This window comes from Gorilla gorilla, chromosome 6 (genome assembly GCF_029281585.2).
Source record: "Gorilla gorilla gorilla isolate KB3781 chromosome 6, NHGRI_mGorGor1-v2.1_pri, whole genome shotgun sequence".
NCBI classification, from domain to species: Eukaryota; Metazoa; Chordata; class Mammalia; order Primates; family Hominidae; genus Gorilla; species Gorilla gorilla.
This window is the reverse complement of record NC_073230.2, coordinates 29275233-29292168: the sequence shown is the minus strand read 5'-3', so window position 1 is coordinate 29292168 and position 16936 is coordinate 29275233. Positions and strand designations below refer to the sequence as shown.

General features: G+C 39.3%; 1 protein-coding gene across 1 annotated transcript in view; it reads right to left on the bottom strand.

Annotated features, from left to right (window-relative positions):
- Positions 1-16936, bottom strand: part of DNAH11 (dynein axonemal heavy chain 11) — a 359011-nt gene that overhangs the window by 85418 nt on the left and 256657 nt on the right. The window contains exons 62-64 of the mRNA XM_055347302.2: positions 15209-15347; positions 8761-8927; positions 140-375 (exon numbers count right to left, since the gene is read on the bottom strand). Of these exons, the coding sequence (XP_055203277.1) occupies positions 140-375; positions 8761-8927; positions 15209-15347 (542 nt within the window). The remainder of the gene's footprint in view (positions 1-139; positions 376-8760; positions 8928-15208; positions 15348-16936) is intronic.

The window sequence follows — 16936 nt, the reverse complement described above, 5'->3', positions numbered from 1 at the left end:
AACAGGCAGATAAACAAATAGCACCAAATTGTAATACATCAATGTGGTGGAGAGGTCTAAGAAACATCACGCCTTTATAAAAATCAGACCCACTTCACAGCAGGTAAACAGAAAGCCAGTCTCTTCAAACTTCACATACCCTTTCTGGCCCAAATGTGTGACTTTCAGGTCCATTCCATACTTATTCTTGATCCACTTAACTCCCTGTTGCTGGGGATCTATCACCAGAGGCCAGCGCTCACAGTGTGTTAGGATAGCGGCATTTTCGGTGGACATTCTGTCACTGGGCAGTCCTTCGTTATTCCAGGTGGCAATTGTAGCATCATCCGTCAACATGGATATCAAGTCCAGGCCTTCGGTTAGCGGAATGGAAACCTTTAAAATCAGAGTTGAATGCAACAAATTGGTCATGTGGCAGAGAGAGAAGACAGACAAGAAAAGAAGAGAACAAAGTCATGAGAAAGTAACCCTAGGTAAACACATGATAATTTTCTGTGGATTCTCAGAAGCCAAACACAACTCATCATTAGATGCAATTTGACTTGATAAATCCAGTATTTACATCTCAGAATTCTGTAAACTGTGGGATTCAACATCGGTTTTATCAACTGCATCTACTGGGCTTCAACTGAGAGAGACTTTGCCCCATACTTAGGTAAGAGTGAATTTACACCCCAAGAAGAACGGCAGGACACCAGAAATGTATTTGCCCATGGAGCAGTCCACACCCCCCACCCCCACATAAGCAATGCTAAAATTCAGTATCTTGCTCAGGCACTTCATTTTTTTTCTACAGACCAATGCTACAAAGAGATGACCTATCTCTCTGGGATGGATTAATGGAAAGTATTCAGTTCACTGGAACTCCATCAACTCCTCAGTTGTGCAAAGGAACTCAGGATGTCACTTCTAGGCTGAGAGGAAATTATCTATGCCTTGATTGCATTGCAAAGTAAGGGGTTCGGGAGGGGCAATCGAGGAGGGAGGGGCAAGTGGGGTGGAGAGAGCAATCCATTTTAAAGAATAAGGATACTTCTTTATAAAAATTGACAACAACAAATAACGTTGTGGCAAAAATTGTATTAAAGAATGTATATGTTCACTCTGCCAGTCATCAATCACCAAACATTTATTGAGCATTTTCTACGTACATGAAACACTGTCTAGAGACACCAAAATGTGCAGGATGAAAACCTAGCTAGCCCCCTAGCTTGGTGGGGTGGTTAACATGGAAGCATGCCTCCATAAGAGACTGTAATAAGAACCCTACCTGTAGTAGGCAGGGGAGGCTATATCAGCATTAACAGTTTGGTTCATTGGTTTGTCACAGAGCTTCAAAACAAAATGCTGAAAGGATTCCCACATTAAGGCTGGGATGCAATTTGATATGAATATAGGAAAAGTAGCACAATATTCTTACTGCCTCTGACTACAATGTTATCTTAAAAATGAATCAAACCCTATCTCCGAGTGATATTGAACAAGTCTTGATATCTGACTTGATACATAGTTCCCTTAGAGACATAGGCAATTTGATCTTTTAGAATAAGCACTCTTCTATCTGCAAGAGGTATGTGCTTTAATTTGTTACCTTCTACTTAATACAAACAGCTGAAACAATTGGGGGCTGTAACTCTGATTTCCGAAGCTAAAAGGACTAACAGAAGGGGCACCTGCAGATCTCATATCCAAAATCAATAGTTTGAGTACCTACTCTGTGCAGAGCAGAGAGCCAGGGATCAAACAGAAAACCAATCTCCCCCTTTTTTCCTACTCGGTAGGGGAAATAAAACCCAGTTCAACATAAATGAAGAAATAAAATCCATCTTAATATAAATGAAGACATGTACATTAAAGAATATCATAACTATAGTGACTACTTTGAGACTCAAATTTTTAGGATGTTTTAATAGTATTGTGTCCAAATAACCAGCAGCATAGCTACATACAGAATTTTTTTCATAAAAATATTTTTTGATAGTTATAATACAGGCATCGTTTTCACATTAATATTAACCTAAGTGTAGGGTGAGTAAAATAAGCGTCATTTCATATACAGGCAAGCGCCATATGATATTTTGGTTAATGATGGACTGCATATACAACACTGGTTTCATAAGATTATAATGGAGCCGAAAAATTCCTATCACCTAGTGACACTGTAGCCATCATAATGTTGTAGTACAATTACACTATTTTAAAAATAAATTTCGTGAAAAAACCAAACACCGCATATTCTCACTCATAGGTGGGAATTGAACAATGAGATCACAGGGACACAGGAAGGGGAATATCACACTCTGGGGCCTGTGGTGGGGTCAGGGGAGGGGGGAGGGATAGCATTGGGAGATATACCTAATGCTAGATGACGAGTTAGTGGGTGCAGCGCACCAGCATGGCACATGTATACGTATGTAACTAACCCGCACAATGTGCACATGTACCCTAAAACTTAAAGTATAAAAAATAAAAATAAAAAAATAAAAAAATAAAATAAAATAAAATAAATTTTGTGTAGGCTAAGTGTACAGTGTTTACAAAGTCTACAGTTGTATACAGTAATGTCCTAGGCCTTCACATTCACTCACTGACTAAACCAGAGCAATTTCTAGTTCTGCATGCTCCATTCGCGATAGGTGTTCTATGCAGGTGTGCCAATTTAAGTCTTTTATGCTATATTTTTTGTGTATCTTTTCTATATTTGGATAGATTTAGATGCACAAATACTTACCATTGTGCTACAATTGCCTACAGCATTCAATAAAATAACATGCTGTGCAGGTTTGTAGCCTAGGAGCAATAGGCTATGCCATGTAGCCTAGGTGTGTAATAGGCTGTCTCATCTAGGTCTATGCAAGTACACCAAAAGACATTTCTCAGAACATATCCCCTTCATTAAGTGACATATTAGAGTATACCTTCTTTTTATTACAATTAACTTGTCTTTTCAGAATTTCTTGGAGTCTGCAGCAAGGAAAATGGGTTTGGAAACCACGTGCAAAGAGGGAACCCTTTAAGTTCAAAGTCTGCTTCTAGAGTCAGCCTGTTGTAAGGCTCCATCTAATTGCTCTATTAAGTAGGGTCAACATGTTGTGAGTCAGGATGTTACTATGAGGTGGAGCTGAAACAAAAAAGGAGGCTCACTCTTTGCAAAAGAAGCATTTGCTAGAGAGAAAAGACAAGGCTGGAAGCACACGCCACGAGCCAAAGTGAAATTAGTTGTAACACCAAATGCCCATCTGGCCTCTAAAAACTGACCAACTGGCATATTCCTAAGAAAAAAGGGTAATTTCCTGTGGAGGTAATACTGCCAGTTTCTCCTAATGTTACAGTAACGTAACAACTAATGTTTATGTAAGGCTTTACCTGTTCACAAAATTTATTCATATAGATTCATTCTTTCCATTTTTTCATTTAACCCTTACAAGAGTTCTGCAAAGTACATATCTCCATTTTATTGCTTAGGACACAGAGGCTTAGCATTAGTGCTTGTAATAACTAATTAATAACTAATAACTAATTATTGGCACTAATAACTCCATGTATTTGCTCTGTCTATAAACTGCTGGGTCAAAGCAATGAGTGGAGTGCAAAGGCTGCCTTGAACTTGCCTATGACTCTGTCCATCTACCCAGCAAACAACAACTTTGGATGGAAACAACTTTGGAAAACAGTGTAATTTGAACCCTTAAGGCCATGTATGCCCACAGCCCCTGTTCTTTTCAGCCACTACCCTCTGTGTTACTGTTTGCTCCCTGTCCCATCCCTCAAACTCATGCCCCATGGTTGTACTTTCTGACAACCCTTCCCCCCATACCCTTTAGTATCTTAGTCTTGTTTGGACCAAATTGCCTTATCTTCTGTACCTGCTTGTCTTAAGCAAAACCAGGCTCTCCCCCAAGGGTAATGGCCGTCAACCCCAGGCTGGATACTGGACTTATGAGAGAGCTTTAAAAAGCTGCCAACAGGCCTGGCCCTTCCCCCAAGTGATTCAGCATCAATAGGCATCAATGCATTTCAAAAGTTCCCTCTCACATAATTTTAACAGGAGGCTGGGGTGCAAGAGCCATTGTTCTAGAGTCTCATTTCACTTGAGGGCCTTCTGAAGTGGAAAGACTTCATTCTCTTCCCTTCCCGCCTCTCTCTCTCTCTTTTCTTTCTTTTTGAAATAAGGTCTCACTCTGTCACCCAGCCTGGAGTTCAGTGGTGCCATCATAGCTTGCTGTAACCTCTAACTCCTGAGCTCAAGTGATCCTCCCTCCTCAGCCTCTTTGCCACCACACCTGGCTGGGTTTAAAAAATTTTTTTTTTTCATATAGATAGTGTCTCACTGTGTAGCCCAGGCTGGTATCAAACTCCTGGCCTCAAGAGATCCTCTTGCCTTGGCCTCCCAAAGCACTGGGAGACGTGAGCCACCACACCCGGCGGACAGTTTTCTTAATCCCATTACTGAAAAGTGGGTGTGGGAAAGAGTTGCCATTCCTCTTTCTTCCCTGTAAGTCAACCCAAATCATGATTCTTCCATCCTTAAGTCAAAATGCCACCTTTAAGACCCATGGACTCCAGATATACAATCTCCAATCTATTTCCCCATCTTATGAATGATATAGCTATTGGTCTTTCTCGCCTTTCCAAGTTCTGCTATCAATCCTTGACAACCTCAGTGCCCATGTAGATGATGATTCCACTCTCTGGCCTTGATATCTTTCATGTTAAAGCACTGTATTTCCTTTCTATTCCAGTTGGGGGAACTGGGGGAGGAAGGGGATGATATCAGAATCACCCGGGAAGATTATACAACACCCCCATCCCTGGCTTCCGATATGCACATCCCCACCCCCCATGATGGTGATATGTCTTTGGAGGGGTATTAGAGTACCTCATTTTTTGATGGGAAATGTAGTCCCAGGCTTTGTAACAATCTGAAATTATTTCATCATTGAAACCTAAAATTCCTGTACCCAACTCTTTGATTATGATTGTCTACATCTCTTTCACATCTTTAAACATAACACTTACTCTAAATACTATTAAGACACCAGGACTTTACCCTACTATTTACAGTTTTACTGTGGTAAAATATACTTAACATAAAATTTGTCATTTTAACCATTCTAAGTGTACAGTTCAAGTGGCATTAAGTACATTCACATTGTTGTACAACCATCATCATTATCTAGCTCCAGAACTTTCTCATGTTCCTAAACTGAAACATACCTCTTAAACAATAACTCCCCATTCCTCCCTCTCCCAGCCCCTGGTAACCACCATTCCACTTTCTGTCTCTGTGAATGTGAATGCTCTAGGTTCCTCGTAAAGTTTGAAGTATTTGTCCTTTTGGCTTAATTTTTTTTTTTGAGATGGCATCTCACTCTGTCACCTAGGCTGGAGTACAGTGGTGCAATCTCGGCTCACTGCAACTTCCGCCTCCTGGGTTTAAGCGATTCTCCTGCCTCAGCCTCCTGAATAGCCTGGATTACAGGCACCCACCACCACGCCTGGCTAATTTTTAGTAGAGAGGGGGTTTCACCATGTTGGCCAGGCTGGTCTTGAACTCCTGACCTCAAGTGATCTGCCCGCCATGGCCTCCCAAAGTGCTGGGATTACAGGCATTAGCCATCAGGTCCAGCTGTGACTGGCTAATTTCAGTTAGCGTAATATTGACAAGGTTCATCCATGTTGTAGCATATACGAGAATTTCCTTCATTTTTGAGGCTGAATAACATTCTATTGTGTATTTATACCTTATGTTTAAAAATCCATTCTGTCCATGGACACAAGAATCGCTTCCATCTTTTGGCTATTGTGAATAGTGCTGCTATAAACAATGGCAAGCAAACATCTGTTTGAATTCCTACTTTTACTTCTTTGGGGTATATACTGAGAAGGAGAATTTCTGGATCATGTGGCAATTCTGTGTTTAAGGTTTTGGGAAACTTGACCATATTTTAACACTAACTTCTGGCTAACCTCCCATCTCTTTTCAGCCTAAACTGCTCCTTCCATTTCTTAACTCTTCTGCTAGTCACTGCTTGACTTTCCTCACCTCCTTTCTTTCTGGCTTACCTGCCTATAAACCTGGCTAGATTTGGCATTCTCTTTCCTCTCTTTTTACTCCTAGACTTTGAGTATTCTGATGAAAGCTTTATTACTGTGACTATAAACTTATCTTGTCCAAATACGTCTTGGGTTTCTTAAAGCTGTGTGGCAACTCTTACCATCTACTCCCCTGTTGCCCTTCACAGGTATTTTTGTTATTTTTACCACTCTCCTCAAAACTGTTCTTCCGATTTCAATTTCCTTTGGTTTGGCCAGCTTGCACTGCATTTTCCTACTTCCCTAAAGTAACGGAGACCAGCAGGTGTGAGTGCTTCAATTTTCTAATAATATCTGTGCCCATGTCCATCTTTGTCTCCATACTCCAGAAAGGGCTGGATATATAAACTAAGAATCTGTTTTAATCAATTGAGATGACAGTGTTGTATAGAAAATAGAGTCCTGGAAATCAGGAGGTCTGATTTTCTATTCTCTATGACAGAAGTGGAGTCATTTGTCTGTCTCAGTTTTCTCATTTGTACCAGGAGTATCTTAAACTAGATGATTTTACATCGTGCAAATCTATTATTTCACTTTGCTTATGGGTTTGAATTTTCAAATTTAGGGTAAGCTACTTTATACTTACATACAAAATGCTACACTTTAAGTCTGAAAGTAGTCTTTTAAAAATCTTTAATAAATAACCCATAATATTAGTAAGAAAACAAAAAGTTTCATGCTATTCAATAACATGATGATCTGAGTTTTATTTCAGTTATCACTTGTTTAAAGCACTTTTCCAAATATAACTCTATAGTTTACATAATTAATTTTTATGTTCTTGTTGAAACCATCACTAAAATAAGAAAAACTATTTCCATCTTCCACCATATGCAAAAATCAAATCAGGCCAGGTGTAGTGGCTCACACCTGTAATTCCAGCATTTTGGGAGGCTGAGGCAGGTGGATCACCTGAGGTCAGGAGTTTGAGACCAGCCTGGGCAACATGGTAAAACCCTATCTCTACTAAAAATACAAAAAAATTAGCCAGGTGTGGTGGCGGGTGCCTGTAATCCCAGCTACTTGGGAGGCTGAGGCAGGAGAATCACTTGAACCTCGGGGGCGGAGGTTGTAGTGGGCTGAGACTGCACCATTGCACTCCAGCCTGGGCAACAAGAGGGAAACTCCGTCTCAAAAAAACAAAATGTAGCAAACAAACAAAAAAACAAAACAAAAACAGAAAATCAAATCAAAATGGATTAAAGACTTAAATATAAGACCTGAAACTATAAAACAACTATAGGGAAAATTGGGAAAATGCTTCAGGACATCTGGGCAAAGATTTTTTGGTTAAGGCCACAAACAAACGCGAAAGTGGGATCGTATCAAGCTAAAGGCTTCTGCTCAGCAAAGGAAACAACCAACAGAGTGAAAAGATAATCTACAGAATAGAAGAAAATACTTGCAAACTATTCACCCAACAAGGCATCAATAACCAGAATACATAAGGAACTCAAACAACTCAATAGCAAATAAAGCAAAAAACTTGATCGTAAAATGGACAAAGTTCTTGAATAGATATTTCTCTCAGAAGAAGATGTACAAATGGCCAATAGGTAACATGAAAAAATGCTCAACATCACCGAGTCATCAGGGAAATGTAAATCCAAACCACAACGAGATATAATTTCACCTCAGTTAGAATGGCTATTATCAAAAAGACAGAAATATCAAATGCTGGTGAGGATGTAGAGAAAAGGGAAAGCTTGTATACTGCTGGTGGAAATTTAAATTAGTACAGTCACCACAGAAAACAGTATGGAGGTTCCTCAAAAAAATAAATAACTACCATATGATCCAGCAACCTAGCTACCGAGCATATATCCAAAAGAAAGGAAATCAGTATGTCAAAGAGGTACCTGCACTCCTATGTTTACTGCATCACTATTCACAATAGCCAAGACACGGAATCAACCTAAGTGTCCATCAACAGAGGGGCAGATAAAGAAAACATAATATACATGCACAATGGAACACTATTCAGCCATAAAAACAATGAAATCCTGTCATTTCCAGCCACATAAATGGAACCGGAGGACTTTACGTTAAGTGAAATAAGCCAGGCACAAAAAGATAAATATCGTATGTTCTTACATGTGGGAGCTAAAAAGGTGGATCTTATGCAGGTAGAGAGTAGAATGATGGTTACCAGAGAACCGGAGGCAGGGAAATGGAGGAGAGAGGATGCAGAGAAGTTGGTTAGTAGGTACAAAAATACACTTAGATAGAAGAAATAAGTGCCAGTATTCAATAACACAGTAGGGAAACTGTAGTTAATAATTTACTGTATATTTCAAATAGCTAGAAAGGAAGAATTATACTGTTCTTAACACAGGGAAAAAATAAATGTTTCAGGTGATAGATATCTTATTTACTCTGACTTGACCATTACACATTGTATACAGGTATCAAACTATCACATTACCCCAAAAATATATATGAGTATCATAGATCAATAAAAACATTTTTAAAAATAATGAAATATTTATTATGAATTTTGTAAAAATAAGAAAAACTGCAGCACATGAGAAACAATTTCACCATGGAATTTCTGGTCAGTTCTCCTTACAGACGTCCAAAAGCGCCTGGCATATACATGGGTTTTACTACTGAAATTTCAATGTGATCTTTCTACCTGCTGACAAGGTAAGGAACTGAACTTACCTTCTGTTGAAGAAAGGGAACCCACGTGCAGTGCACCAGCTCCTGGCGATACTGCCTTGTGAAGGGTCCGACGTAAGACACAAATGCTGCCGTGAGAAGAACATCTCCACAGAGTGTCTTCTCTTGAGCTTCAAAGGACTTAATGGATTGACCCCAGCGAATCTTCTCTGACTGAAAGATGAAATTACTCAGCTGTAATTGCAGGCTGAATGTCAACTCCACAAATGCTTAATGCAATTACCTTATGGCAAGGTTTACGTCCTTCCACACAGTCAGTATAAGGAACAGAGTGTAACGGGTTGGTGTGACTGTTATAATCTTTCATGTGTTTGAAACCCATCATTATGATGGAGTTCTCATACTCTCCTCAGTGGAGTTTATCACAATGTGACATTAGTTCTTTAACATCTCTTCTCACTGGACATCCCAACTCTTCCATTATGATTGAGGTCCTTCTTGAAAGGCTGACAGTCTCTCCCCTGTCCCTCTGGGAATGGAAGATGACCAAGAGCTGTGGCCAAGAACGAGTGATGTTAAGATTACTTATTTATTTGACACGGTCTGGCTCTATCACCCGTGCTGGAATGCCATAGCACCATCTTGGCTCATTGCAACTTTTACCTCCTGGGCTTAAGCCATCTTCTCACTTCAGCCTCTCAAGTAGCTGGGACTACAGGCATGCACCACCATGCCTGGCAAATTTTTGTATTTTTTGTAGAGACGGGGCATCACCATGTTGCCCAGGCTGGTCTCAAACTCATGAGCTCAAGCAATCCACCTGCCTTGGCCTCCTAAAGTGCTGGGATTACGGGCGTGAGCCACCGCACCTGGCCTGATGTCAGGATTTTTAATGTCAGCCTGGCTGCTCTCCATTCTTCCCACTACACTGCCCTAGTCAAACTTTTTATTTACTTACCTATTTTTAACATGCTGGCAATGGTCTGATTACAGACAAAGGGGAATGACAAACACAACTCTTCTTAATTAGTTTAAACATAAAGCTGAAATAGCCATCTATCCTGGATTCTACTAATTAAAGAGTAGCATTGGTAGTTACTAAACTCAGGTTAGTTTTCTAATATAATCATTAAATCAGTGGAGGAAGCTATGATCTATGTAAAAAGGTGGAAATCAGGACTTCACAATACTCTCCGAGAACGCTGCTGAAGTCCTTACAGCTAGTTGGATGGCCATTTAAAATCTGATTTACAGGTTAAGTATGTGAAGCCCTTAATATTGGATTTGAATAAAACTGCAATAAATATGTATGGATTGACTGAACTGCAGGGTAGTTCACTAATTTATTTTGTTTCAATGTACACTAAAAATACATTTTAAGAACACGCAAATTAATAGAACCTGAAAAAAAATCAGTAATTTGTTAGTACAAGCAAAGAAGCACCCTATGGAATTTTGCTTTCCCCATGAAAGTAGATTGACCACAGAAAACAAAAATGACGTCAGAATGGATTGGAATGCCAGTTCCTTGCAAGCTATCTTAATATCTACAACACTGAGGTCGGAGGTCATGAAATTAGCATGTGAAAATGGTTATCAAAGTGGTTTCAAGATCATCTCCCTGCTTTGCTTATTAAAGATCACCCCAAGTTAACTATATAATTAAACACTAAGAAACTTCAGCTCTCTAGCCCTCTTTATAAAATTTATTACTTTCCTTCCTCAGCCATAGACAACATATCCATTAATTTTCAGGAGGTATCTCTCATTCACCTACCCTCCATCTTTGTTGTTTTTGGTTTGTAAAGGATAAACAATAAAATGTACCCAACTCATTCTCCAAAACAGCTTTGAAATTTGAAGATTTACTAAACATAGACTGATTGGCTATCGAAATCGTCAATAATTTTGCTATAGTATCCATGCAACATAAATCATTACTGACATTGGCTAACAAGGGTTTAAGAGTTGGAACATGTCCTGTAATAAATTTCAAGACAGTTAAAAATCACTATAATTTTATTCTAATGCATTATAGATTGCCTGTAATGTCATCCTGGCTGGGGTGACCCATTTCTAATTTTGAACAGCTGCTCAGCTCAGGAGTTAGTTAATGATTAAATATAAATTGCCTGATTTATTAGTCTGAATGGCTGAGCTTCCAGGTCAATGCTATATAGACAAAATCATCAGTCTTGATGTTTTTCAGAAGTTAACTGTCTCCTGTTCTAGTCAGAAAGAATTTATCCTGAAAGAAAAAAGATCTGACATCTTCAATTAATCCTTTAAAAATATATATTTTTTCTTAGTTAACGTGATACAATTTTCTTTTCCTTTCCTTGTCTAAATCATCATGAGTAAGTAAAGTCTTTGGAAATATTGCTATATGTTAGACACACATGGTAGGGCCTGCTTTTCCCTTGACAAAACTTTCAGACATTCTGTAACTAGTCCAGGAAAACAGTCTAATTATATAACAGATTTTCTCAGGTACCTCACAAATGGTGAACTCTTCAAACTGCTTAAATCTTGCTACTTTAAATGGAAGTAGTTGTAAGTACTAGTACTGGTGAAATTTCTCAACTCACCTAAGAAGAGCAAGTCTTCAAAAGGCTCCAGAATCTTAATACAGGAGGCTCCGAAAACTCACCCATTTAGTAATTTATTCATTCAGCAAATATCTAGTGATGCCTATGACATGCCAGGACTATTCTATATGCTTGGGATCAAGCAGTCCACAAAAAATGGTGAAGTTTCCCGTTCTTGAGAAGCTCATATTTCAGTTGGGGAAAAAAAGACCAAAAAAAGTATTTGTGCGTATGCATACATGTACAACTACGTTCGTGCAATAAATGCTATCAAAAAATGGTAACAGAGCAAGTGGAGAAAATAGAGATGCGTATGTGTGCATGTATGTGTGCGTGTGAATGAGTGGGGGTCTCATGTGTGTTGGATGAAGGCTCTTTCACGTAGGGAGGTCAGAGAAAACCAACTGATAATGAGAACTTTCAGCAGGGCCTGACAAAGTGAAGAGCGAGTGATGTGATTGCCTGGGAAAGGCTAACGCACAAAGAAGGAGTGTGCCTGGAAGTATGAGGGAGAGACAGAAGGCCAGTGAAGATGGGGCAAGAGAGAAGTGGCAGAGGTGAGGACAGAGGGGTATCCAGGAGACAGATTATCATGTAGGGCTTTGTAGGTCAGTAAAGCCTTTAGGCTGGACTTTGAGTGATTAATTAGCTATTGGGGAGTTCTGAGTGAAGGAGTGATGTGAATGTACTTAAGTTTGTAAAATATCAGCGAGCTACAATGAGGAAAATAAGCTTTAGGAGGTAACGGTGGGGCCTGCAGAGGTACCCTAGGGGAGAGACGCCACAGCCTGGACCAGCATGGTAAGGTGAAGAGAATGAGAAGTGCTGGGATTTGGAATGAACCTGAAAGGCAGAGTCAATAGAATATCTGATGGATTGGATGTCAGAAAGAGTCAAGGGTGATTCAAAAGCTTTGGGCCAGAAAAACTGGAAGAAGAGAATTGCAGTTATTGAGATGGAATGGAGAGAGGGGATTTGCAGGGTGAATTATGAGTTTTTGCATAATGAACTATGCATTTCAGAGAGATAGTGTATTTAAACTTGTGGTGAATTAGTTAAATTTGTGGTAATAAGTTAGGGTTTTAAAAATGTACTATAGGCTGGGCGCGGTGGCTCATGCCTGTAATCCCAGCACTTTGGGAGGCTGAGGCAGGCGGATCACGAGGTCAAGAGATCGAGACCATCCTGGCTAACACGGTGAAACCCCGTCTCTACTAAAAATACAAAAAAATTAGCCTAATGTGGTGGCGGGCGCCTGTAGTCCCAGGTACTCGGGAGGCTGAGGCAGGAGAATGGCGTGAACCCGGGAGGCGGAGCTTGCAGTGAGCCGAAATGGTGCCACTGCACTACAGCCTGGGCAACAGAGCAAGACTCTGTTTAAAAAAAAAAAACAAAAACAAACTACTACAAGAAATGAGGCTATCACCTAGCCATCCCGAAACACGTACCCCCTCGTTTCTTGCTAAGAGAACCCTGAATCTGAATAAGATGGTCATGTGCCCAGTCCCATGAGATGAACGGTGACTTGCTAAGCCAATGATGATAGCCCCATTCCCCACTTTTCCAGACTTTTTTTTTTTTTTGGCAGGAGGTGTGGGGTGGAGTTAGTAGTTTATCTAGTTCTGACCAAAGAAACTTAAGTGGGAGTCTGTCAGAGACATATCCAGAAAAACATCAGTTTTTCTCATAAAAGGAGAAAACCCCAGCTGATACAGATTGTTCCCTTTCTCTACTGTCTCTTTGAATCTGAAGGTGTAGCAGCCATCTTGAGACCATGAGGCAAAATGCATGAGGGTGAATGCCCACTTGCTGAGCGTGGAGAGGCAGAGGGCAACAAAGAGCCTAGGTGGCTGATCACTAATCACCAGGATCAACACTGATAATGGTCCAGCCTTAGCATTTTTTGTAATATGTGAAAAATAAGCTCCTATTTATTTGAGCCACTGTAAAAGTTTTCTATCACCTCTAGCCAAATGCATTTCTAATAGTGCAGTTACATATTTTAGTGCAGTTATATGCTTGTCAGCTAAAGGCATTTCTAATAATGCAATTATATACTTTTTAGTTACACATTTTATTACTTTTTAGATATATATGTTATATGCTTTCTAATAGTGCAGTTACAGACTTTATACTTTAAAAAGTAACTGCTTTATTGAGATATAATTCACATACCATGAAATTCACCCATTAAAATATACAGTAGAGTGTTTTTTACATTATATATATTATATATATATAGACTTGCACAATTATCTCCTCTAGCTAATTTTAGTACATTTCTCTCACCCCAAAGAGAAACCATGTATCCAGTAGCAGTCACTCCCCAAACCCCACACCCTTGTCCAGCCCCTGGCAACCATTAGTCTATTTTGCGTCTATAAATTAGCCTGTTCTGGACATTTCACACACAGGCACATTCTGCCTGTGTATTATATGATATCACATATCATGTGATATGTGGCCTTTTGTGTCTGGCTTCTTTCTTTTAGCATGATATTTTCAACATTCATACATTGTAGCATGACTCAGTATTCATTTTTATAGATGAATACTATTAACATTATATGGATATACATTTTATTTATCCATTTATCAATTAATGGACATTTGGGTTGTTTCTATTCTTAGCTATTATGAACAATGCTGCTATGAACATTGCATATGAGATTTTTAATGGACATTTATTTTCATTTCTTTGCGGTATATACCTATGAGTAGATGATTGTATCATGTGGTAACTTTATGTCTAACATTTTGAGGAACTACAGAACTGTTTTCCAAAGACGCAGAACCATTTTGCATTCCAACCAGCATTTCTCCATATCGTTTGCCAATACTATTACTGTCCATATTTTTTATTATAGTCATCCTGGTGGTTATGAAGTGGTATCTTGTTGTGGTTTTAATTTGCATTTCTCTAATGACTAATGGAGTTGAGCATCTTTTCAGGTGCTTACTGGCTATCTGCATATCTTTTAGGGAGAAATGTCTATTCAAATCCTTTTGTTATTTTAAAATTTGGTTATTTATCTCTTTGACTTTTGTTAGGAAATACTTGAACGTACATTATGTCTTTTGAGAATCATCACAACCTTGTAAGGGAAACGTTATCCACATCCCTGTTTTAGATACAAGAAAACAAAGTTGAAGACGTTCAGTGATTTCCCCAGAACTGTTAAATGCCACGTTGTGGAGCAAATAAAATCTGTGAATACTGATGTCAAAGAACATATGTTCCTCTACCACTCATGTTCAAGCAAGAGAAGGTCAATAAGAATTCTAAAAAACCTTTATCTAATGGAATAACTATTAACATTAGCATGTCAGTCACCTATAAAAAGATGTAACAACAAAAACATAAACCAACCAGGTTTAACTTGAAAGAAATCATTTGCTGGTAGAATTCAATGGCAAATGTATATTAAAAGGATCAGACAACAAACAGTTCAATTTCATAATTATCTAGCAGCCATCCTGAGTTTTATAACCTGTTTTAAGAAAAACATGCTTTATTTTTGTTTTTAAAGGATTTCACAATGTGGTAAGAAAGAAAGGAAGAGAGAAAGTAGAAAAAATAAGTACATAACCCACCCACAGCTGATGTACTCCATTGTCTTAAAGTGGATACAAGACCACTAAATTCTGATAAAGTATATGTCTTCCCTGTTTTTGTTGGAGATCAGACTGATGGCACATTGAGTTCAGGACTATATATTAAAAGATATGTACTTGAACATTTCTTCCTTCTGGTTAGTTAGAGCCACAGTATGAGTGATTATCAAATATTATCCTTTGTTGTTAATTCCATGTCTATTTAGTTATTATTGATGGCAAATAATAAAATACCCACAAGCTGATCTGAACATTTTAGTTAGAATGTTTGGAAGAAAAGGTTTAACTTGCCTCAAGTTCCTTGACAAGTCTGTTAGCTAATTTGATGGTTTTGTTGGTTTGGTTCACCTCTTCTTGACACCGGACTTTCTCAGCTGTTGCTTTTTCAAATGAAGCTGTGAGTCTGCTCAGATTTCGATCCAGATCCTGAATCAGAGTTGAATTAACTTTTGAGTCATTTTTAGTTAAAACAGAGAGATTACCATCATCTTAAAACATCTGTTACTGTAAGGTAAATGGACAAACCTCTTCCCCCCATTAACCTTTGCCCCTTTACCATACGTATTTTAGGGAAGAAGGAAAAGAAGGATATAATGAAATAAACACATCAGTGCCACCATAAACTAACAGTTCAAGATGTGGTCTTCTCCCCTTCTGCCTCCACTGGGCAGAATGCAGGGAGCGACCGGGGTGAATGGATGTTCGCTGAAGATGCAAATACGCCGTGGGTGCACTATCATCCCCCTCTGCTCTTGCACCCAAGCCTCATCCTCCAACCAGCTTTATTGAAGACAACAGTGACTTGTTTCGTTTCTCCACCCACTGATTCTTTTCTCTTTGGGTTCATAATTCAGGCAGTGAAGAGGGGTGTTAATTACTGAGCCCTTTAGACCCAGCTTCGCCAATCGGATTTTTCTTTTTCATTTTTTTTGGAATGAGTATTGCTCTGTTGCTCAGGCTGGATGCAATGGTGCAATCTCAGCTCACTGCAACCTCTGCCCCCCAGGTTCAAGTGATTCCTGTGCCTCAGTCTCCGGAGTAGCTGGGATTACAGGTGTGCACCACCACACCCGGCTAATTTTTGTAGATTTAGTGGAGATGAGGTTTCGCCATGTTGGCCGGGCTGGTCTTGAACTCCTGGTCTCAAGTGATCCACCCACCTTGGCCTCCCCAAGTGCTGGGATTACAGGCATGAGCCACTGCCTGACCCACATTTTTCTCTTCTGGATGTAGGGACTGAAACTCAGAGATAATCCATTGTCTTCAGCACTGAAAGACCTGGGAGGATGTGTGAATCAGAGGGCTTCATTTAAAGAGGGAACACCTTCCACTGGGGCACAGAAAAAAACAGAAAACCATTGTGGAGAAAGAGAAAAGGACGAAAGGGACGTACAAAGAGAAGCAAGATGAGAAGTCACACAGCCCTAGAGACTCCAAGAGAAGTTCATGGCAGCTTCTTGTTTCCTGGATCTCTTGGGTCCCCTGGTCACCTTTTGTCCATGAGTTTGTCTTTGCGTCCTTTTTGGCTAAGGTATTTTGAATGAGCTCATATCACTTATAGACAAAAAGTCTTGACTAAGATGTCAAATGCTTGTGAGACTCCTCACTATGGTATCTTGCTAGCATATTAAGTTCCAAGAAACCTAATAAGATTTATAACATTGCTTTTGCAGATGCATGCAAAGTTCCAAGAAACTTTAACAAGAAAACTTACAGAATATAATCTATTAATAATTTAGAGACAGACTGTATTTGTCGATGACCCAGTTATTTCACCATTACTTTATATTGCTAAAGCAATATGTATATATACACAAATATGTATATACATCAAATTTAAGATTAATATGCAAAACAGCATTAAATTTATGAGAATTGATGGAGATATTATACATCACCAGGTAGAAATAAGATTGAAATATGGCCGGATGCGGTGGGTCATGCCTGTAATCTCAGCACTTTGGGAGGCTGAGGCAGGCAGATCACAAGGTCAGGAGTTCAAGACCAGCCTGGCC